We start from the raw sequence: 25,597 nt of genomic DNA on the forward strand, positions 1-25,597 counted from the left end.
CTCATATTTCATTTGTTCTTGAAATACTAAGGAAACTTTATAAAGCTAAAAGAAAAAAGATCTTGTGCTTTAAAGAGTAAACGAGACGACCTGGATAATTAAAATCCCGTAAGCCCAGCATCAGTCCTAGGAAAATAATGGAATATTTTCTACAAGTCTCAACTAATGAAGGATTAAAGAAGCGTTTTAGAATTAATGTCAGTCAATATGACTGTCTTTTGGAAAACAGAACTTGCCAAGCTGGCATGGTATCTTTGAAGAGATCGCAGGAACCAGGCGCCATTCTGTGCTGCCTACTTCCAGAGAAGAGTCTGGATGGCAACGAAATTCCCTGAAAATTGAACTTGTCTTTGAAGTGAGATTATACATCAGCATGACATGAAACACCTGCCTGCCAGTTTTACTGGGCATGTAGTGTTTAATTGTGGTTTGTTTTTTCCAAGAACTATTTCTTTCACCCTTGGCATGCAAATGGCAAGCTACTATTAAACACAATTATTCAAACTTAATAGCAAAGGGAAGTCATTTGAAGAAATGTTCCTAAATCTCATTTACAGAAAAAAAAAAAAAATAAAAATCTATTGCTTTGGTCCTGGTCTGAAAAGAGCTGAGTTTGAGATTCATTTCCTACACATTATGATGATCTACTTACTAAATCATTATCGTAAGAATTTCTGCTTCTTTGCAAAGTCCAAGATGCAAATTCTTGCAACTTCCACAAGTTTATGATGTTTCTCAGCTGATGCTCTTTCAGCAATCCCAGCAGACCTAATTTAATTTCTAATCTTTTCACCATGCTTAACACATTTTTCTAAATTATTTTGCATTTGTACTCAGAGGGAGTACTGGCTGATTTTTGCTTATAAAGCTTTCTCTTTTCATTCCCATTGTTTCCTATGCAAAAGGAATGAAGCTAACTGCATAGAGCAATTCAGTGATCAGCTGCTTTCAGTCCATACCATATCTCAATGACAATATGGCATATATTTTGGATTTGACATATTTCATGCTCATAGCACAGAGAGGCGTGTACTGTACTTTACCTGTGATTTTTGAGTGTAGGGCAGAAAGCCAGAGTTTTCCAGACAGCCCAGGAAAATACGTGAGTGCACAAGTTTAAAGGTGTAGAAATTGTGCACATTCGTGTTTGTTTAATCATATTATTTTTTGGCAAAGAAGAATGTTAAACTTAAGAATTTCAGGTAATGTTAAAAATTTACAATAAGTAAACTGAAGAACAATCAGAAAGACAAGGTACAAAGAACAATAAGTGCTCTGGTGTTGTACCAGACACATGGTAGAAGATTTCAAAATTTCACGTCAGAAAATGTTAAGATGTTTCTGTTGGTGTTCTTTCAGTACTTCCAGATTTAGTCATGTTTTTATTCTTATCAAAACAATTTTTTTCTTAATTTTCATTTTCTTTGACTGATCAAAGCACTGTTCCTTGTCATACATTAAAATAATCTTGTGATATACTGAATTTACTTCTGTACTGTTTCTTGAAAAGACCTTTAAGGTTCTGTGACAAACAGATTTGATTACTTTGTACAAAACTACTGCATATGCCTAAAGAAGATATAAAACTGCTTTCATTTGTTAGAACTTCACATAATCTCCCTCCCCAGAACTTTCTTCCGATTTGGATACAAAAATACACAGCTCTGATGTAATGCAGAGTTGCCATGATAGAGCCAAGAAAGCTGTTTATGACATTTTTCCTATACAGACTATATCTTTCTGAAGTCCTCCAATCAAGTGGCCACAAACTGTTATTGAGGGGCCTTCAGAATTTTTCATGTGTTACGCTTCAGTAAATTATCTTTCACATTGACTGAATTTATTCTTGTTCCATATTGTTTCTGAAAAATGTTGTATACTGGAATTCCAATTTTGTTATTCTCTTTGTCTTATCCCATATTTGAGAACAAACTTCACTGCTCCTAGATTCATCATTTCCAGCTTCAGTCTTCCTTTTGTTTAATATACCTCCACGTCTTTAAATTCTTATTTCTTCTTATTTCTTCTTAAGCTCCCTTTGAGGAGCTACCCAACTATTCTCTCATTACTCTATAGGCTGAATTTGTTCTCTCCAAATATTAGATTTGATTTTGCCTGTTGTTTTTTTATTATTATTATTATTATTATTCCTCAAAAGGGAAATGGAAGAGGAAGTATAACCTTTCCATGTAGTGCTTGCTTATCTTTAGAGCACTGTCTCTGATGCCACATTCCTTCATTCTTATAGCTTTCGTATTATAAAAGCAACCTTTTTGATCTCCTGTTCTGCTTATCCCTTAAAATCTATTTCATTTTACCTCTGCTTCCATTATAAGAAAGGAAATTAAAATAATTACAATATCTTACAAACATCTCCAGATTCTTACTACTCTGGAATTATCCTATCCAGAATATTCAATTCTATTCCATACCATCCAGTTTATATATATACTTTAGTGCACATGCAAGAAGTAAAAGAAGTATGCCTGTGCAGTTTACAATGGTACACCTAAAATAATAATATTCATGAATGAATAATACTATGCATAAATTTTAGGGTATTTTCTGTGCAATGCCAGGAAATTCTTAGTCAATACCTCAGAGAACCAAAACACATTGATAGCTAATTTAGAACTGCCCACATTTGTAGAGAACATTAATTATGTTCTTAGAGCTCATTTAAAATGAGCTTTTAATTAGAGAGTATGTCCTCATATCGTAATTCTTAAAAGGACAGAAATTATGAGATGCTAGGTAATTCTTAAAATAGCATGCTTCAATGTTCATTTTTCTTTTATTTTACTTGAAATGTAGAGACTACTTCCTGAAGTCATTATTGGTTTACTCATGGCAGTTAAAGTGTAGGATAATGGAGAATTCTATTTCATTTCTTATCAGCAAGGTGGTATGTGGGCCATCCTGCTAACAGATGTCTCCTCTAAAATTTGGTAAAAGGTCAACAGAGGAAACATCGCCTCTATGAAGAAGAGTATAATACATTATATGACTGCCTTAGACTGGGAGATGACTGATCGATTTTCCTTCCATTATTTGTCTAATTATTCTCCCATACTGTAAGAAGGTAAAGCACAGCACACCACTTTGCAAATTTGTGAATACAGCTCCATGAAAGAGATTTCACAGTACTTCACAGCATCATCCCTCATGTGAAAGACTGCTTAGATAGCATCCAGTAAAATCTTATTAATAAACCTATATTTTTTTAATTCAGCAGCTCAGTTTTATTTAATTCTCCAGTTTCTAATATTGCACAAACACACTGCTGTATAACACATTACCATCTAGGCTGTCTCTGCTTGTCCCATATGTCACATTTGTCATTGTTAGAATTCAACAAGAACTTAAACTGATTACCTGGTTTGCTTTCATTTGGTTTACACTGAACTTCTTCAACACATTCTGCAGGAAACCATCCAATATGTCCCCGGGTGCTGCCTTCCCAGAATCCACCTTCTCCAATACTTAAAACTAAAAATAGAGACATAGGAAGCATTAGACTTTTTTCTCTTCTGATGTAAAAACTAAGATTATTTGAAAAACTTTTTAATAATAATTGAATATCATGCTCCTAAGAGCAAACACACTATCTAATAACTTAAATTCTATTGCTGCAAAAGTAAGCACAGAGTAAACTTCAAACGTAACTTAACCCTAATCAACCTTTGAAACCCCTGCCCAAACTATTTTTATCAGAAGTTTTTCAGCCCTTACATAATCCCTTTCATTTTCAGTTTTTGCATTGCCAATTTAAAAGAATAAACGTATGGTCGTATTAACACCAAAAAATGTGTCCTTCCTGTTCAGATTAAGCTGAAGTGATGAACACACCGTAAAATTGAATCCATGTTGAAACTGGGTTTCCATATATATGTATACATGGAGAGAAAGAGATCTCATATGTTTTGTACTTCCTAAGGAAACATGCCGTTTTATTTAGTGGGTAACTCCAGAGACGTGTAATATAGGTCAAGTAATGTGGTTCAATAGTTTGAGTATGCAGCAGCAAAAACATCCCATAGGTGCACTACACAATGTACATGCCTTTTGAAACATTTCAGTGTCCTTTCTCAGTAGAAGATAATAAAAATAGGGACATAGTAAGTTTCAAATGGAAAAAAAAAGCTTTAGTTCTAGTTATCAAGGATTGTAATAATTGCACAATAATAATGCATGTTTTTACTTCTAAGCAATTGGAGGTGAGATTCTTCCTAATCACTGTGTTAATAATATACACTAAAAGAACATAAATGTTCTATTAAAAATATACTATCAATTATTTTAATAGAATACATATGATATAATAGACTAATAAAAACATGGATAGCTCTTCAGAGTAGGTTGACTAGGAACATAGGTCAGTCATACAACACAGGTCTCCAGAGTACATCTGTACAAAACCTAGTGTTCAGCATGGAGGTCCCTGAGCTACCAAAAATAAGTCCATGGGAGTCAAGGCGGCACAATTCTGTAGCAGTCTACTTTCTTAACCAGCCAAGCTAACTGGCCCTGCTGAAAATCAAGGCTAATTAGCTCAAGCTCATCTCTTTGCTAACGAATGCATGTGGTTTTTGGGACCCAGAGTAAGATCTCTGCAGAGCATTGCAGCATGGTAGGGATATTAACTTACTCAGAGCCATTTTGATGATTTCTAGCATAAGCACTCTGCTCTGTTAAAACATGCCTTATCAGGCTTTAAAATTGTAGTCCCAGAGCCTGCTTGCAATTGAATTCTGTATCAGTGGAACTGCTGTGACTCAATGGCTTTGAATTTGAACTTGATTTGCACTACTATAGACTCAGATGAAAATCAAATCAATGCTAGGGAAAAAGAAAAAAAAAAAAAAAAAAGTGTCCTGAGAATACTAAAGAAATAGTAAGAAGCCTGGTCTGACAAATCAGTATCTGTGAAAACAGTATTTGAAATTAAATTTTTACCTCATTTGTCATTGATGCAATCCTAAGATATTTGAGGTGCTGCTTATGAAGCGCAGATGACTACTAACAGAAATCTTTGAGAGAAAAATATTTTTTAAAGTGTCAATTTTCAGATTTTTAATATAGCATATTCAGTTGCACAGATTCCACTAACTGCTTATATACCAATCACTTTCAACGGGAAGTACATCTTAGACCCAAGAAAACATCCATTAAAGCAAAATGTTACACCTGAGTGGGTTTCAATATTAATACTGTTTCTCAAGCACTTCTTCAACTTCATATATATGGGGAAACCTACACCTGTCTAGAAAGTCAGAGGTTGATGGGGTGAGCACTGATTTTGGAACACAGTAACAACTCCAGTGAGAAGGAAGGCAAATTAAAAAAATTTAGCATGACTTTTTTTTTTTTAGTTACCCAAGACTTACTGCTACTGTTTAGATAAGAAGAAAATATTGCATCTCTATATTTACACGCAAAAAAAAAAAAAAAAAAAAAAAAAAAAAGAAAACTGAAATAATACATAAATAGAAGTATTAACAAATATAAATTGGGGTATAATTAATGAAAAATATGTTTATAAATTCCAGTTGTTCTTGAAAATTTTGTGTTTATTACTACACAAAATCAATCTGATAATTCAGTCTTAAAAAAAATAGAAGCCTATTCATTCATCCTATATATATTAGGTATTTAACAACAGCTAATATATTTTTAACAATGTATACTCTGTTGAATAAGAATAGAGTGCATTTCTTACATATGAAATAAGTAGGAAAGCATAATTAATAACATACATATATTTATTATAACCACTGTAGCGTCCTATTGTACAGCTTCAAATAACAAATGCGAGTCCAAGCTTCCAATCAGCTGACAGTGCAAAATGCGGCAGTAAGATTCATGTTGAGGAGAGTTCAGAACTGAACCTGTCATTAACCTGTCAAAAATGCTCTAAGTTACACTGATATTTCAATGTCCAAAAAGCACATTGAGACAGAAGTTGGGATAGTCACACCTGTAGTTTCATGAGTTTACAATAGGAGCAGCTGATAAAACATCTAAGTCAAGATGAGAAAAAGAATGCTTTTTATAAGTCCATCTGTGAATACAAGGCAAAAAGAGATCACCAGAAAGCAAAAGCTTTCCCATTATTGCATGGATTATTAAATATCAGCAATTACTAATAGCAAGAGGGAAGAAAATATCTTTAGACCTGCCTGAAGACCTAACATCTATGGAAAAGAGGTAGAAAAGAAAATGAGGTACTGCTAGAATTCAGCCAGACTTCACCATTCTTGTCTAAGTTTGTCTAGAGATTAAATCTACAAATAAAATAATAATGATTATATAAAGAAATACAGCATTATGGATATCAAGAAGAAGAAAACCATTGGAACTGCAAGAGGAAAATGTGGAGAAGCCAGTGGTGCAGCTGATGTACTGAGACATGACAAGACAAGTTACTGGTGAGATGGAGGAGAAGCACACACTGCCTAATACTAAAAATGTAGAATTTGAGATAGATACATAGGTTCTGCACTACCAAAAATACTTGAAATAAATCTCAGGCAGTGTCATTAATATGAAATTCCGCAGCAGGAGTCAAGAATAAAATAATTTTTGTATTTATAAAAACTGGCAAAGCTTCATGTATTCCAACACAGATAGCAGAGAACTTGAAGGATAAATTAAATATATAATATACATATTATATATATATACACTTTTATGTATATATTATATAATATATATATATAATATTTTATATATATATATATATATATATAAAATTTGTTGAAACCACTAACGCTCTTTTAGAATGAGGGCTTAATGTCTGTCTTTTCCTTCTCACAACAAGAGATATAGACAATAGAATTGTAATAGATAATTTGGTACCAGCAAGAGACTTTCTTGTCAACATTTTCCCTTCTGAAAGACATAACAATGTTAAATCAAAGGATAACTTTCCCAAAATTAATAATTAGGCTTTACCATTTCAAGCTTTTTTTTTTTTTTTTTTCTTTTTGGTCCCTTTTGCTTTTTGTAAAAACAAAAGATGTGGTTGCTACAGTAAGAGCAGGCCAGAGTTTCTTTACATACAATATGAATTACAAAAAAGAATGCGATGTTATAAGAATAAAATTAAGGCTTTATTAACATTGTGAATTCTGGTATGTCTTTTCACAACAAAACTATAGTTTAAAACAAGAATTATATTTAATTACATGAACAAAAGTTCAAATCAAAATTGGACAAAGACCAAGCAGTTGAACAACATGAAAATATGCATAATCCTATTAGAATCTTATATTTTAATATCATTTAAGTATTATGCTTAATGCAAGCCAGATTCTACCTTGGTGAAGTCCAAAAAATGGTAAAGAATTTATATACAGTACCAATCTGTTGTAGGGTATTTAAACTCTAACAACTTCTCTAAGTTTATTAACAATATAACATGCTCATCTCAAACTACATTACTCAACATATGACCAAAAATCCACCGTATGACCATAAATCAAAATACAAGAAAATGTATTCTTCCACATTATAGCTCCCTTCATTATTCTACTGCCATATAGTAGGGTGTAAGGACATTTTTCCATCCACTGATAATGCAAACAATTTCTGAAGTTCTTAATAATGCTGAAGATTCAACAGAAGAATTGTTCTAGTTATCCTTTTTGCAAAAAATGTAATGGAAATTACAGCCAAATACAGGCGACTGTCTATAGATGTTACAGGGTTTATGTGAAACTGCTTTCTAATATCTACAACCAATTTTGGTGCTACTATAAAATACACTCTTTCATGGGAAAACAAATACTTATCCGTAGAGGTAATGATAGATCTGCTACAAAAAAAGAATATTTCTACAAGTGAGAGAATAAAGGAAAAGATCACAATAGCAATAGAGTCAAGTGAAGTTGACAATGAGCTGAAAAATCTACCAACAGAACTAGCCTATGCTGATGTAAGAGCCATCAGAGCTGAAAGTAAACATGTTTGCTAACAATGAGCAGCTGAAGATCGCAATACTTTTAGTGAGAGGAGGAATTAAGAACATTCTGTAGAACTCGCAGTAGAAAGCAGAAAATTTCAGAATTTCCTTCTTCATCTGAAAGGAACAATGACAGTGCCCCTTCCATTCAAAATGCAGTTTGACCATATCGTTTACCATTATACCACTGGTCAGTTATTGCTACAAGTGCTATTTACCTAATGAAATGCAAAAGGCTTTCCTCTGAATTGTAGATAGAAAGGTTTGGTGAAAATTTGAGCTGTAAACAACAATTCATCACCTGGATTTTTTTTAAATTAAGCTGTATACTTTTTAATTTCCTGAAGGGCACAAAAACAAATTATTTCTCTCAGAAACATCTACTATAGTCTTTTTTCTTTTAGAAGTGTCAGTTTGATGCAAATTTCCAGAACTATTTGCCCTTTGAAAGGACAGCTTCCAAATGACAGATAACTGCTCCAAGAGTAGGTGTTTCATTGGAAAAACAGTTTTGCTTAAAAAATACCTTTAATAAGTTACAACTTAAAAATGTTTTTTCTTAACATTGTGTTATAGGGGCAATTTCTTTCCTCTAAATATGTTTCAGTATAAAAAAATTAAAGGTTTAAACTATGTTTTCATAGAAGCAAGTAAAGAGAAAAGTAAATTAAGTGACAGTTACCTTGCAGAGTGACAGTTCTCTGCATCTGAAATGCATCTTGACTCATATATTACAAGCAAGACAACTGCAGGTCAATACAAGTTACAACTTACTCTTGCTTTCTCTTTTTCTGAAAATCTGGTTTAAATTTTACTCCATTTCTTTATGTATCCTCATTTGTTCCAGAGACATATCCTTCCTGCCCTCCCTGTCATTAATGATGAACAAGATCTGTCTGTTCTGCCTTATGGGCAGATCATTTCTGGCTTTCAAAATGATCAAGAGAGACTGACATATCTTAAGACGAGCGCAAAACTACTAGAAAGGAACTAATTGTCTATAGCACTGATAAAATCATCTTAAGGCCTCCAGCATGCAAACAAGTCCCAGCTGCCATGCAGAAAATGTTCCTGTGCTGTCCGCGTACAATCTGGAAGGAAAGCCTTGTGTATCCGCAGTTAATGATTTTGCCTGATTGACCTGAGCAGTCAGATTCAACAGTAGCTCCACAGACATTTCTTCTAGTGGAGAAGCAAATTCAGCAGTCCTTCCCCATCTCTGTCTGTGGAACATCGCACAGAACTGAAACTGGGGAAGCAACATGGACAGAGATATTTCTCACTTTTGGATTTCACATTTAACTTCCAGTTTTGCCTCTAAAACCAATGCATGATCATCTGTGACTTCTAGGATTAACCTACTCAAATTTCTGTAATCTATGATCTTTCTTGTTTATCTGAAAGTCAACCCTACTGGCCTATAATTCAACCATTAAATTGTCTGATTTCTTTTAACAGACTAACTGTTAAACTCTGATAACTTCATGTCTTCTGGTTGTGCATTATTCCCCCACCACTGCCCTACACCACTAAAGGATGGGAAAACTTAAAAGTTTTGGCCGCAGCCACCACGGCCACAGTCAATATCAGGCTAAATCCTGTCTCAGAGCAGCATTTTTTTTCCCTTTACCGCCTGTATTTTGTCAAGAGAAAAAACAAGCAACGTTCAAGAAGAGGCCCTGGCTTGTGAGATGGTTGACAACGATGGATTGTTAACAGAGCAATCACTCACTACGTCAAAGTCTACAAATGCAATAATCTGCCCTTAATCCTCTAAATCTGAGGAAAGAGAGCTCAACTGAAATGGAACTGAATGAACTGCGCTGCTCCAGTTGAGATCTAGCTTTGTAAACTTTTTCTTCCTCTTTGCCTTTGTGAACTACTTTTTACGAAGCTAACCGCTTTGCTGCTGTCCAGGTGTGTGTCTTAGTTTGAGGAAAGGGGAGTAGAGATGAAAACTGCACAACACAATCCTCCTGTACTGATCTGAATATTGAACAAATTAGAATCAAGAAATGGGAAAATCTCTAGCTCTATACATTTTATCACCATCTCTGTTTAGGAAGGCTGAGATAGAGCCAGATGTGGGGAGTGCAGAGCAGAGAGAATTAGAGAAGTGGCTGCAAATTGACTTAGAGGAGACTCAGGAGATTATACTACTCTGTCAGATGACAGAGTATGATCATATCCAATCCATTTCTCACCTCATTGGTATTCTGTGTCTATTGAACATTTTTGGTCAGTTACTACTGAAGATGATGGAGATTTGAAGATGTAAGAACATCCTAACTCCTTTCACGTAGACTCCTGAGCAAAGCAAGCACTCTTATTCAAGCAGGAGCAAGGCCGTGTGTTTGTCATATTACTCTGATGTACCAGTTAGAAGCACAATTCTGTCTCCTTTAGATACGAGTGACTGGAAGAAATGAATTAGATTATTATCTATGATGAGTCACAACAGCTTATGTTAGGAATTTAAATCAAACTGATCAAGTCAGGAGACAGTAAAGAAACCAATGAATCTGAGCAAGGTTAATTTCACATTAATTTCATCCTTCATATTTTATAGTATAACAATCCTTATGCAAACCTTTTAGGTTAAATTCAGTTGCCTGGCTCATTCACTCAAGGTACAAAATGCTATTGAAAAACAAAATACATTTATGTAGCTCTTCCCTTTCCAGGATTTTATTTACTAATCTAACAATTGCAAAAGTCCCAGGAGAACAACTTTCCTTCTGCCCACAAACACTGTCTGCTGGCAATATTTTCAAGCACAGCAGGTGTTTAATAATCTTTCTTTTTTAAAATGACTTATAAGTAGATTTCACAAGGAATTAAAATGTTACTGATATATTTGGATTGCCCTACTGGCTGAGAGCACACTGAAGTAAAAGTAGTGTTATAAGGGTCATTATTTCTAATGCAGGGAACTGCTGACCTTCTGGTAGAACAGATGATCAAGTCACCACTACTGTCTGACTTCTCTTTCTTTAACAAAAAAGAATGCATCTGGGAGCAGACCTTGATTGCTCCTCTCAGATGTACAGACGGCACCTACACAGGAGGCATCTGATAAGATTCCCAAAAAACTCTATGTTGGAACACATTTGAGATACCAGAAGAACTTCCCATATTTCCAAATGACAAACACTAGGAAATATATTTAATCACAGAAACAGAGAAACCAAGCGTTTTTCAGAACTAGCCCATGTATTTGCCTTCCAGGTGAAACTGAAGGGGTGGTGATACCATGAGAGGCAATAAAAATAAAAGAGAGAAGCAGAAATTCAGAGTTGGAGGCCACCCATAAGGTAGACAATACTCTGGGACCCAAAAATTAGAAACATACAAATCGTGTGGCAAATGGACAAACTGTAATAAAAGCACACAATAATAGAAAGAAAGAGCAAAACTGTGAGCAAGATGAGGCTTCAGAGGTTTTCAAAGTATCTGAATTAGGCAATGCTTATTTTTTTTTCAGTCAGTAAGTGGTAATTCATGTCCATTTCAGATATGCTGTAATATAACACTGTTTCTGAACAAAAAAACCCAAAATTTTATTGTTTTGTTTCTAAGGGATATTGTTTTGTTTTTAAGGGATTGTCTGCTCTGAGTTGGGACCAAAGGTAGCATCTACTACTTTCACAACAAGGTATGCTACTACAGACGTGAATCACAGGTAACCCTCTCAGGATGCATGCATTCTTCTGTAGTTCTTTGCCTTCATGACACACGTAAGTATCCATTCTTCACACACAAACTGCTTAGAAGCATTGCCTTATCCATACCTGAGTTTTGTTATAAAAGATGCCACTTGACTTACAGTTCAAGAATTAAGTATATCAATGCAAAAGATTATTGAAGTGCGTTTTGAATATACTCTACATTGTGTGTTTGTGTGTGTCTGTTTAGAATGAACTAGTTTTATTGCAGTGGAATTGTAGGCCCATAGCAAAATGCAAAAGAAACAAAATATGATAAAAATATTTCAATGGGGAATGAAGCTAGCTCTTCATTTATGTTTGAATGAAACCTGTATAAATATATCAACATTTATTTTTATATCAGCCATGGCCCTTCTCTCATGAGTGGCAGACACACAAATGATGTCAGTGAGTATGACTAACAACTAAAAATAAAGCTGATATTTTTGTAGAGGCTATGTAATATTCTATTAATACAAGACCATTTTGTTTAGTTTACATTTTCTTCGGACCTTGCTCATTCATATCTTTTTCTGAATAGTTTCTTTGTGCCATCTACTGTGATCTGTTGTCACTCATGCACTTTCAAAGGTTTTAGAAAGATAAGAACTCTGCCTAATCTTCACCTGATAAAAGCACTTCTTATCAAGAGTTTAGGGATTCACTCACCACCATGTCCTGTCTTACTGTACCAAGTTATAAAATAAAACACATAAAAACTTTTCCCAATTTATCCCTTTCTCTAACATGTTGTTCTGTGTTATTGCTGTGTAACATCTATATAGTGATCAATCTTACAGGATACTCTGATGAGAACAGTCAAACTGAACAGAGCCTGGAACCCCATAAGGAATTTCTGTACTAGTCTGTAACCCAAGAACCACCTAAGCATCAGGGTACAGTGCAGCTCTCAAGTTGGCACATGAGGTGGGGTCAAGAGAAAGCTTTTTATTTTTTAAATGCAAGGCAAGAATGTTTTTACACACAGCGAGTCTCTAAGCCTCCTAACAGGCATGTGTATCCCCAGACAAAATAAAATGATATTGAATTAATAGGCTGTTACATAACCTGTGCAAAATTTCAGTGCTGACTGGATCGTGGACTTGCTAAGCAAGTTTCAGGGATAGAATGACACAAGATCTACCAGGTACTTAGTGGATCTTCTGCTCACAAAGGAGGACTTGATAGCCAGCACACAATACTGAGAGATGTGAGTTTTAATGTCTGTGCTTTCAGGTGATGGAGAGGAAGTCCATCAATCCTTCCTGTTGGAACAATTTTTATTTATTTATTTATTTGCTCTGATTCAAATAATTACATTTTCACTTGAATAGAGGCATATATTGTTTAACTGACCCTAGATTTTTGTCAAAGTTTGGTAAATTTGAATTCTTCCTCCATACATAAGTACCATTCTGTGAGACCTTTTTAAAGCATTAATGTCATTTCAGTTGGACTCTTCATCTTCTGTGTAACCTTGTTGTGTACATTCTGACATATTTTTTGTGACATTTGAGGAACCACTGACATGATAACAAGAAATAGGGTTTGATATGCTTCTGAAACTTTTTTCTTTGATGAGTAATTGAAGTCTATGATATGGCTCTAGCTTTCCTGTGCAAATAGACTTAAATTACACTCAGCAAGACTCCATCTTAAGTAGCAGAACTACTGTTGTTTTCTTTTTCCTATGTACATTCTTTTCTTTTTCCAAGCTTTCCTAAAAGGATCGACATGTATAAACATCTCACTAGACTTCACTGCATTGAAGTTCTATAAAATGCTGTAAAACAAGGTCTCTGCTACCAATCCAAGATCTCTGCTACATTTTACTTCAATATACAGATCATATATTTGAAACTGAAGAATCCCTGTAGAGATGATTCGATGTTGGATAGGTAAGCCTTGCTTTTTATAAGGGTAATAAATAATTTATATTCAGCTTCGATAAACATGAATTATCCTCAATTTCTGTTTCAGTAGTTTTACATGCTTTGGTTAGTGCCCCCACAAAATCATTGTGTTATGTTCTGATCATCCTATTATAAGAAGATCTGAAAAGTAAACTAATTTCCCTCTGCATTGTTTTCCAGTTACTGTCACAGTAGCTCCCAAACTAATTCATTTAACTATTAAACTCAAACTCTTTGTTGAAATTTAAATCCCTTGTTTGTTGGATATTTTTGCATACAATCAACACAAATTCTACTGTAAACAAGTAGCCTGGTAATGAACATTCAACAGACTTCAGCATCCCAAGGAATGTGTCATACTGTTTCCACTTCTGTCAGGAAAAGCATTTTCTGCTTTATCTTACTCCAGAACTACCTGGAGTCTCAGATGCTTTATTCTGGTGTATAGAATCTATGGTCTATCTTTTCTTAAATCCTCTACATAAAGAAAAGTATTACTCTTTAAATCCAGCAACCCAGTTGAACAAAATCATGCAGGGATATAACACTTCTCAAAAGATAGATGTTGCTCAGCCGTATTCATTCTTTATCTGTTGGCAGCTACTAGGGACCTCATGAACACATCTAATGCAGAAAGTTATTTAGTACCACTCATGGCTCCTCAAATTTCACCTTTTGTAGGAACCAGAAATTCTCCCTGGTGATTATAAACTTTCTGAGATTATGCTCAAGCAAAAACTTCTGGAATGTGCATAACTTTCAGTTTTTTGTTATCATTTTCTTTCAATTCACTAACATGTAGCTTTTTCTACTGTCTTATTCCTGCATCTTTTCAGTGAGCACAAATTCCACGCAAGACCCCAGGCCTTCACATTTTCAGTATTGTTATGTAAAAAGTATGAAAATTGCATTTATATTCAATTTGCTTTGTTTTGCATTCAGTTACTCATAATGTAACTTCACCTTTCTCTAGGTTGTACCCATTCTTTTGAAAATTCAAGGCTTTTGTTAACTGATATTATGCATTACTTCTCTTGCATTTATTCACATACACTGAAAGCTTACAAAATAGGTTCCCAGAAGATGCAAATCTCTGTCAATTTTCCTTGAATTTGAAGTCAGTGCTGCTATTTGTGGCTTGAATTTTACTTGACATCTGGCATTCCCAAGGAATTTGCTTGCCTTTATTAAATTTACTCTAGTTTAGTTAACTCCCATTACTTATCAATTTCTACAGATTTTTATTAAGTGATCCTATTGGCTCTCCCTAATTTCCTTGTGCAACATTTTTTTCCACTCATAATCACTGCTTCCTATCAGACAGGGAAGAGTCTCAGAACTGTCAAATCATTTTTTCAGCCCTACAGCAATCACCAGCTCACCTAAATTCAACCTTCCTCATTCATCCTTGCATTTAAAACACATCTCACATGTGTTTTATCTTTAAAGTGCAGCATTCTTGAGATTTGCTCTACACCTTCTGAAGGACTGAGTTTAAAAAATTATTGAACTTACAAATGGCTTCAAGAGTCAACCATTTCCAAAATAGAAAAATACTTTTTAATATCTCCCTGATTACTTCCAGCTACTACATACAGGATCAGAAAAGGGGATATTTTCCTTTGGAGGGTAAAGAGTTTCAATTGCAGGGAAATCTTCGTCTGTTTAACATTTTTAGTTAGCATTCTGAATTTATTCCTTTTTATTTGCCTTCAGTAACTGGAATTTCGTTTACATGTATTGAGTAGAAGATCTTTTGTTCCAGTTTTACCTGGATGTGCAAAAACCACAGATTAAACTGCAGTTAACTCTCTTAGGAAGTTTCTTGTATAGCACATGCCTCACTCTCTCAGTCTTATCTGGAAGTACTTATTGTCTTCAAAGTAATAACATGAATTTCTACTTTTGATTTTACCATGTTCTTGCTTGGGAAGTGCACCAGAAATGAGATGCGTATCACCATATTTGCTCCCTAGATTATTTACACCAGACTCTATCTACATACTTATCCTAACTCTCAGGAGGAAACTCTTTCTATTCAACCAGTAAATTGTTCCATGAGGAAAGGAACAGAGACTGACTTGACCCTATTGCTGTTTCCTTCCTGAGCTTTTTGGATAGCCAACAAGTTTACAAACTTTTAAAGTGCTAACGCCTTTTTGGAATGACTACAGAAACCAATTACATGTTCTGTGCAACATGCTGCTATTACTGCACATGTTTTTGAATTTTAGTAATACTTCAAAATCAAAGTTAAAATGGCAGCTGAATATGGATTGGTTACAAAATAGTACCAGGAGCAAAATACCTTCTAAAGAAACAAAGGAAAAAGCACTTCTATTAAATATGAGACAGATTTTTTCCTAAAATATAAAATAAAATTTCAATGCTTAGCCAAAATTATTTACTCACCTTTTACTCTGTCTCCTTTATGCAGGTGAATTTCCCCTTCTCCTTGAGGTTGATATGGCTTTACAACAATAAAAAGTCTTCCAGGTACAGCACTGTAAAGCTTGCGTTTTGGACCCTGATAATCCAAGGCAGACAGAGTATCCTTGTTGGCACTAGGATTGTAAACAGCACTGGAAATTGAAATTAAAATCATTAACTGGTTATTTAAAATGAAAAAAGTTAATCATTTACCATCACATTTGTAGTATTAAATTAAGCAGTGAGTAGCATGATCATCTTCCAGTAAGACATCTAACCCTGCAAAAAAAAAATAAATACACACATTTTCTATTTTCATTTTAAATGTATTCTTTACATTCTGGAAATCTTTTTGTTTGAAATACAATGTGCATCTGACCATGTTGTTCTAGAAAATAAAATAAATAATACTAAAGTTTTTAGTTTTTCCACAAATGGAACTAGCACAATGACAGTTCCAGATTAACTTTACATTTTCTGTACAACCATACATCACAAGCACCACAATGTCAGAAAGATTTTTAACTTTTAACTTTTTTTATAACTCCGTATATAACGTTTGTTGGGAATGGATGTATTTGTAATATTGAAATGTTAACAGAAAAACTGAGAAAAATGAATTATCAAGTGAATAGACAGAAAGTTAATTCATCACTCTACTACGGACTAAATAATTAAGCTACTTCATCACTCCAAGGCCTGAAGCTAAATGTTGGATCTGAATCTTCACTAAGCACGGCTAGCATGTTCTTGAAGAGATCATTATAGCTCTCGCAGTGACTTCAGAGTGGCCTGTACTAACAAGTCATAGATCATTAAAAAACTCACAGTCTAGTCACGATACACAGAGAGAAATTATTGAAAACTACCAAACAGCTCATTATCAAATCTCTCCAAAATAAGTAACCGTCAAAAAGATAGCATGAGAAAGAGGCAAATATTAGAGGGTAGAAAACTTGTAGAAAATAACACAAACTACCAATAACCTACTATTCAATTTTTTAAAAAATGAAAAGTATGAAAGCCTTAAACAAAGTCCAGAAACACAAACCATTTGTAAGAAAGAAAAGTATTAATAAAGATTTTTAGGAAAAGAGTAGAAAAAAGATGAATAATTGGTGATCTGGCATTTCAACTCCCCATATTCTTGTAAGGAAAAATAAGTGATCTCACACTGCTATAAACCAAACAAAATATGAGGATCGTTCCTTACTGTTTCCTCATCTTCTCCTTTTTTTATCATGAACATTTCCATTCTACTCAGTAATTTCTACATCACTTGGAACGAAGTCTCCCTCTAACCTCATCACGCTTTTCTATTACTGTGAAGATGTGCTGAACTGTCCTTAGGTCTTTAAAAGTAAACTCCTGTTGCTTGTCTGTGAAGGACTTTGCATCAGAAATGGCTCACACCGTTTAAAGGAAAGCAGGAAAAGATGACGTTCAATTTTCAATTTGGCTCCATTTCTTTTTCCTTATAAGTGAAGAAATGCTCATAACTGTAAACAATCCAGATCGATAAACTGTTGACTGACATACAATTCCCAAACGTATAAAGCTGCATTTTCTGCCCAATCTGGTAGCAGCCAGGCAGCAGCAATTTATTCATCTATCACAGAAGACTCATTCATTTTCTTTCTTACTGAAGGAGGAAGGTATAATGGCATGTTGAAGCTTTGCATTGGAGACATCTTCTCACATGAGACAGGCTTCCTGAATGGAAATAAGGGCTACCACCAGCACTGTAGTCATGACTTCTTAAAAATATCTCCCCTTTCTCCTCTTGCCCCACCAAGTCCCATGCCAAGAAGACGTCAGAAGAGAACATGGGGAATTTAGTATGTTTTCCTCTTGCCCAGGAAGGAGGCCACCCCTGATTGGCATGGAGAGCAGCAGCCAGGTAAGAATATAAACAAACACCTGAGTGACAGGCTGCAATGACCACATGGACCCCTTCCAGCATCACTTTCCAGCCCTCTCCTTCCCAGCAGCAAACCACTCTCTGAAACCTCATTAACGTCCTGGTGATGCTAACCCTGACCTTTTCCATTATCCTGTCCCATCTGCTGCTGTGGCTCTGAAATTCAATCTGTGGCAATGTCAATAAGGGCTTTGTCATATAAAGGGAGGAGCAGCTTCACAGTGATGTACTGTTTGCAAATAATTAGCAGAGACAGCAACAATTCTCAGCTGATAGTTTAGCTGATAGTAAGTACCGTGGTCACACAGTGAAACACATGAGGTGCCATTCAAGGCAGCAAAGTAGGCCTGTGGCAACAAAAGGCACTGCCTGCAGGCAAAGATTACTTATAAAATGTTTTGGTTGCCTTCACTTTACAGAGCCTTCAGTTCTCTTTGAGCACTTGTAGGAGATCTGGATCTCTCCCAGAAAAGTCTTGCTGGTGCATAGCACAGACAGATCCTCTGCATCTGGACAGCTGTGCATGCAGATATCATACTGATGCATTAACAAAACAACCTGCAGTTTCAGGCAGGAAATTTGTTTGCTCTATCATTTACGCTAGTTTTCAAAATCGCTGGTTCACAGAAAGGGAAAAGTGGCTGAATAAATCCAAACCAAGCAAACATCACTCAAATGCTTGTTCAATGTTTTTTAACTTGTTCTCCCTCCTAAAAAGTGTCTGTGCTCCAGGAATATGGAAGCACGTTATCCCAGGAATATTGAAGAAAAGACACTTTTTATCCATTACAGCTGAAGTAGTCACAGAACACAAGGTAAATCCTACGTTAGTGACACCAGCAGCATTCAGTGGAACACAGGCACACTCATTCTGCAAAAGCCATCTCACAGCCGCCTCCTCACCTCAGTGAAGTCTTCTTACAGACAACATGGTTTGAAGTTGATACAGTTCTATGTGAGGAAGTGTCATCCAAATAATAACCAAATGAATTTTTGCCACTATTGTAACATAGTTTGCTCTACTGCATGAAACTACTCGCCTAAGAATTTCTTTCAGCGATTCTTACTTCTCAGATAATTTTTTTGTGCACCACATCCCAGCAATATTGCTGCCAGCACAAATAATGATTATCAGTTTTGGTGCCTACTGCCAAAGAGAGAATATAAACGTGCAGAATGTGCACAGTAACTTCAACTACATCACATTTTGTTTTAGTGATTTGAAAACTTGAATAAAGATTCATATATTTGCAAATAACAAAGAGAAACCAACACCTAAATTGCTTAACAATACGCTTGCCTTTTCTGCACCGAAGAATGGATTATTTTTGATATTAGGAAACAGGATAGACAAAGGCTGCTATTTTAAATGATAAATTAAATGCGTTTTGTCAAAATATTTAAGCACGGAACATCTCCATCAGTACCCGATCCCACATTCTTCATTTTTGTAACCCGTGTTTAACCCCTCTGACTTATCATCCTGGTGCAAATCCATCACTTGCACACTTGACAGATGCATTTCCCGTGTCCTATGCAAGGGAAGCTGTAGCTAATTTACCTGTTCACAGGACAGTGGTTTCATAAATCTAAAGTCCTCATTTGTGATCAAAACCTAGACACAATCAGCTGCTTTATTATGTTACTTGCAATATCTACATCACTCTAATTAGTAAGGATTTGCTCTCCAGTGGGATATAGCTGCAGGTTATTTGCAGAGAGTGCCTGCTAAATCACATTTATAATTCGAGAGGAGAGAAAGCAGCAAAGTCTAAGGGAATGTGAAACCCTGCAGCAAGGATAATCATAACAGGAGCCCTTGACACCTATCACCAACATCTCAAGAAACTCCCTCTGCTCTCAGTCAGCCTCCTGTACAGCCCCACTTATTGCCCACACTTATTCCCTCTGATTTCCTGTTTGGTTCAGCACTCATCTGTAGAAGAGAAAACTTAAGCAGTCTCTGCTCCATCATTCAGAGCAGCTCCAAGCACAGGTTTCAAGCATGACCAATAGTTGTGTACAGGGACCAAGAATCACAGAAATATCTTTTATGGCTGCTGAATGCAATTATTTTTTTAACTATTAGAAGATCTTGAGAACTTGTGGAGCTGATGGGCATTGCTAGATTTTGTAGTGTGCCTTACTGTTCAAGTTCCGTAGGGAGGCAGCTAGCATTGACTACCAGAGTGGAAGGGATTAGAACTTTCACATTTGAACATGTTCCACTGTGTTGAGATTTTGTTACCTATACATTATATCGTCTACAAAATGGTCAGATAAATTCCATATAAGAACATAGCAGTGTAGCATGATGACATTAGGAATATCTCATACGTTGTCAATGTTCAAAATTCACCTGATGTGCCTGTGCTGCTGCCGTTTGCCATCCTCTCCCAACCTGTTTAGGGACGGTGACCGGCTCCGGGAGGATGGTGTGTAGCTCCCTACAGTTTTTACAGTTCCATTAGGATTATTCTGCATCTGTTGAAGTAGATGAGGTGAAAGGCTGCGGTGGGAAGACGCAGAAGAGGAGGCTGACCACTCAGGGATATTGTTGATGTTCAGGTTGTTGTCGCTGTTGGAACGAAGCAAGATACGTGGTGCTGCTAAGGTGCTCGGGGGTCTCCGCCTTCTGTTTGAGTAGGTAGGAGCCTCCCTAAAGGGCACTGTGTAAAGAAAGATATCCAGGGTAATCACAGATGAATTTATCATTTATATGTGCTTACAAGCCCATAAAAAGATTTAGCAACATATGGCATTGTTTTTTTTTTCTGCAGAGACAGAAACTTTACCTTGCCTGCATATTTAATCAAATTAATTATCTTCAAAACATCATTAAAACTGAAAACAACTGGCCAACATTAACGTGTTTACTGCTTTTAATAAATAGTCAGGCAATGCCAGCGGTCAGAGTCTGCAGAGCAGTCTGAGCTACAGTCTATGAAAAGGAAAACAGCTAATTATCCCTGAGCTTGACTCTCATAATGTTCAGATTTACTCTGTGTCGTAATATTCAATCAGGAAGACACTGAACGGTTTTGGTGTATCAACTTCCATCTCCCCTCTTCTATCAGCATCCAAGCTGGGAGAACTATGTTCCATTGCAAGTCCAGGCCTAACCTGAAATCTGTTGTGCTGTCACCTTATCCCCATCTTCCAGGTTAAAAATCAAGGACATAGATTTTTCTTCTGGCAGAACTCTATTACACCTCTACAATCCCCTGGTATTCATCTCTTTCTAATCTAGGCATTTCTACTCCATCTATTACTATTGTATATAGAGCATATTACTCCAGGGTAATACACTCGCCTTGTCACGTGCCACGTCCTGGGGAGAACATGACTGTATCCAAAGGCTGCAATATGCTAGTTAATGAAACAGTCATTACAGAAAACAAAAGCAAGAGCAATAAAAACCTAATGCAAACCAGAGAGCCTGTCCATTCATCCATGTTACTGGTATACTGCTGCAGCCATACAAGAATTTGGACAAGCAGACTCTATAAATTCCAGATCTCCACTTCTCACTCTAGTGGGTCAGTTACTTGCAAGTGCAATTTAAAAGTAGAATTTCCTAATAAAAGGCACTAAACTCATACTAGAAGCGACAGCATTTTCTAGTTATAAGGCAGTAAGGGACCTGACCTTGGAAACTCATACTTAGCTCAGTCTACATTCACTTAAGCACTCTCTTTTCTTTCAGTGGAACTCATGGGGTTGTAGGATTGATCCTGAATGTATTCACATCTAAAAAATGCATGTAGTTACACCTGAAAAGTCACGTTAGTATAACTAATACAAAGCTGCCAGGTATCTTTCTGAGGTCTTTACTAAGCTGCTGTAATTTTCAAATATTATATTTCAGTTGGGAAAGAAGCCCCACAAACTATCATCCTACATCTCTAAAGTGCCAGGAAGTGCCATTTGTAAAGTGCCACAAATGTCTACACATTCAATGCCCTTTAAAAACATACAAAATAACAGAATTAGAATGTGTCTGTCATATGCTGTAAGTAAATGAATTCACATAAATTTGAATATACACAGGAATCAATCTGTCCTGCCTTGACAGATAGCTTTTAATTGGGAGAACACAGAAAAACCTAAGGTTCTCGAGCAAAACTGAAAGCATACTTATAATGTAAAATAAAGGTGTAATTGTAAGGAAAAGAATGGTTTATACAATTTTCACATGAACTGTTTTATGATTAACCGTGATTCTGAGTATTTCAAAACAGCATCCTTAATATTTTTAATGAGTTGAAACAGTGTCTGGTAAGTAGCTCAAAAAACATCAGAACAACCATAGAAAAGAAAACTGTGTGCACAGAGAGGAAAGGCTTTAAATTTATTTCCATAATTTGAAAGAGGCTGAAACAAGGGAAGTAGTCTTTAAAAGATCTCAAAGGCATAAAGTTCAATATCTGTGCTAAAATCTGACAGAAATTCTATGTAATTTTCTGGACATTCCAAATCTTTCATGCTTCATATCTTTTCAGAGTTTCAAAGCAGCAAAGTGTGTCACTGAAAGCACCTTATTGCCTCAAATGTCACAGTGAAACCCATGGGCTAGTACTAACTTGAAGAAAATCCACAGCCCTTATATCCAGAATTAACATCCACATATATTCTGATCAATGTCTGTGACATGGATGTGCTGTTTGTGCACTACTGTTGTACTTTCAGCATTCAGAATATGGCTCTGGATGTGATTTCATTGAAGACAGAAATTTTTCCCAGGTACAAAATAAAACACAACAGCTGCTGCAATAATTTAATTACAGAGAAATCAGACAAAATCAGAAAATGTATGGCAGATATAGAATTTCTGCCTGAAGAACTAGCCTTGTTCCCTTAGGATCACCAAAGTTTGTCTCAGACTTCAGTAAAAATGGGGTCTGGCCCTAAGACTTGAGATTTTTACCCCTTAAAATTGCTTACACACAGGGAAGGCTGCACAGCCACAGCTACATCAAACCAAATGGTGCCCAGGGGTTCTGCCCATGCAGTCAGCTGTGCATGCTAGTGGCAGCAGGAGGGCATGAGCTCAGGATGGGGACAGGGCAACAGGGAGCTGTGAGCACCTTTGTGCCAGCAGTGGGAGAAAGCATAGGGCTGCGCGCTACCTCCCACTGGAAAGCGGTGTGTTGTATGTGTGCACGCTCACCAGGTATCATGTTAAATTCACTCTTTTTTCTTCATGTGTCAGATTTTACATTTAGGAGTCAGCTTTTGATTCACTATTAACGTTCTACCCTTAAGGACAGAACTGCAAGCAAAATCAGCCTTTACTACAGAGAATGCACAGGAAAGCGGACAATTAATGACATCAATTGATGTGTGTCTAACAAATCTTTTATAGAAATAGTTAAAAATAAACATTTTCTTGCCTAAAGTGATTAATATTCCTCCCAACTGTTTCTTTTCCCCAGCAATCTGCAAACTGTAAGTGGGTGGATATTTTTTTAGCTCCTCTTATAGTCATTATTTATATTATTTGCACAATAAAAAAATCACTACAACACAAAATGATGGAATGCAAACATCCACTTACTTAGCTCTGTTGGACACTGTCACTCCCTAATATCTCACTATGCTCACAACTATAAGAATAATTATTCTCAAACTCGTTTGGGAAAAACAGTTGATATAACATGACATGAAAATGCCTAAACTAATTTAAAGCCCCTGAAGTTTAAAATTATCATCTCTAAAAGCATGTCTGAAAGCATCATTTAATCCTTCCTTATCTCTCAGCATCCATCTACTCCTGGCATTTCTTAAATCTGAAGGAGTAGCAGTCACTGACAAAAATTCACTCAGGAAATTCCTTACGCGTCTCCAAATGCATTTCTTAGGGAACAACACATTTCTATAACTACTTCAGAGAAAACAACACAATTAATAAAGTCACATCCAGCCTTCATAATCAGTTGCCTAAATGGATGGTCTAGCATAAAATAATTTTGGAAACAAAACTACATGAACTGATTAATCATAAAGTCACTAAGCCGAACATATTAAATGTACACAAGAAAACACCGGTCTGAAACATTGAAGTGTTCTGCTTGCATCGCTTACCTTCTTTCTTTGTGAAGGCATTTAACAAAGACTTCATTTTCCCTTTTACTTTAGCAGCAATCCCCTCATTATATAACCTTTTCTGGGAAGAAAGAGGGAAAAAAAAAATAGAAAAGAGAAAAAAAAAAAATACAGCTACCCAATTTCTATGTGTTGAGGCTGCCTGCACCCTGACATGAGCAGCAGGTTTCTGGGCACTGTGTAATTGCCAGCATAGCGGGCACGCAGCGCCCGGCGCGCTGGTGACAAAGCCCACCCCACATCCTGTCTGTCAGCTGGGAGCCAACTGTGCATAGACTGGAGCCGCTCACACACACACACACACACACAGAGAGAGAGAAAAAAAAAAAGAGGAGAAAAAAAAAACCACCACTCTGCTCTCTCTCCCAGCATCAGTCATGTGAGCGTCTCCGCTGCCGCCTCGCAGCAATGCCCTGCTCCTGGGCCCAAGGCGAGGGGCAGGGAGAATGGGAGATGTGCAGCAGGGCTCCATGGCCACACTACAGGCTGTGCTGTCAGTGGCAGGGAGCCCTGGAAGAGCTGGGAGCTGCTTCATAAGCGCTAGCGTGCTCAGCTCGCAAACTTGCCTGGCTGACCCGCGGGGCTTACAAGCACCCTTTGGTTTCGGTGTTTGCTTGCTTGCTGAGCGTGGTGCTCGGAAGGAAAAGTGAAAAGCAAATCAAAGCAGCAATCTGCCTGCACTGACTACAGTGAGATGTTACACAAAACTGCCACTACTCAGAGTAGCTGGAGCTGGCCTATATTCCAGCCTGACACAGATAGGTCTCAGCACCAGCAACTTTCCACTCCCCTTTGCTGCGGTGATTACACCAAAATAAAACAGAATCCCATTCTGCACAGGACAAAAATACTAAAATTTGACTGTGCCATTTCTCTAACTTTCATGCAGATGCCACAAAACAAATAAGCATGTTGTGTGTGCAGTTTGTAGTGCACTGTTCCATCTTTGGAGGTGCTCAAGGCCAGGTTGGATGAGGCCCTGGGCAACCTGACCTAGTGGGGGGCGGCTCTGCTCATGGCAGGGTGATTAGAGCTCGATAATCTTTAAGGTCCTTTCCAACCCAAGCCATTCTATGATAGGATACAATAATTCTGACAAACATTCTGCAGGGAACCATAGCAGCCTGCAATGTACAGACACATTTACAGGGAGGAAGCAGGGGTAGTGCAAGCAGCCCCTCAGAGCTCTAGCAGAACCTACAGTGAAACAGCTAAGAACAGGAAGTTTTCTGCTTTGAACATGAGTTACCCACAGTAAAAAGCCATCCTCAAACTGCATAAACTACACAATAGTTAATAAACATGTATTCTGCCTCAGACACCTCTGCTGACCTGCTAGTATATCTATTTTGAAAACGTTGGCCTTTTTCTAACTGTGAAAACAGCTTCAAGAAGGACAGAAGATAAATCACTTAAATGGATTCAACCCCCATATGCTTGGTGACATCATATTAAGCAAAACTGAAAAGAATTAGTAAGCATAAATAAATTCAATTATTTAAACTTCATTTAACATTCCAATGTTTGCATAGCTCTTAATTTCTAATGAAAATAATAT

The 25,597-nt window shown here is 36.4% G+C and overlaps 1 protein-coding gene across 7 annotated transcripts in view; it reads right to left on the reverse strand.

Moving 5' to 3' along the window:
• The window catches only part of SHANK2 (SH3 and multiple ankyrin repeat domains 2), a 336,255-nt gene that overhangs the window by 192,579 nt on the left and 118,079 nt on the right, over positions 1 to 25,597 (reverse strand). For 6 of the 7 annotated variants that reach the window (XM_042813893.1, XM_042813887.1, XM_042813890.1 and 3 more), the window contains 3 exons: positions 20,294 to 20,603; positions 15,996 to 16,165; positions 3,376 to 3,489 (listed from right to left, as the gene is read on the reverse strand). In XM_042813893.1, the coding sequence (XP_042669827.1) occupies positions 3,376 to 3,489; positions 15,996 to 16,165; positions 20,294 to 20,603 (594 nt within the window). Of the gene's footprint in view, positions 1 to 3,375; positions 3,490 to 15,995; positions 16,166 to 20,293; positions 20,604 to 24,018; positions 24,095 to 25,597 lie in introns of those variants that run through there. The other variant, XM_042813894.1, reaches the window with a different exon arrangement.

This window comes from Centrocercus urophasianus, unplaced genomic scaffold (assembly GCF_019232065.1).
Source record: "Centrocercus urophasianus isolate 14NV4802_14NV808 unplaced genomic scaffold, USGS_Curo_1.0 seq_14, whole genome shotgun sequence".
NCBI lineage: Eukaryota > Metazoa > Chordata > Aves > Galliformes > Phasianidae > Centrocercus > Centrocercus urophasianus.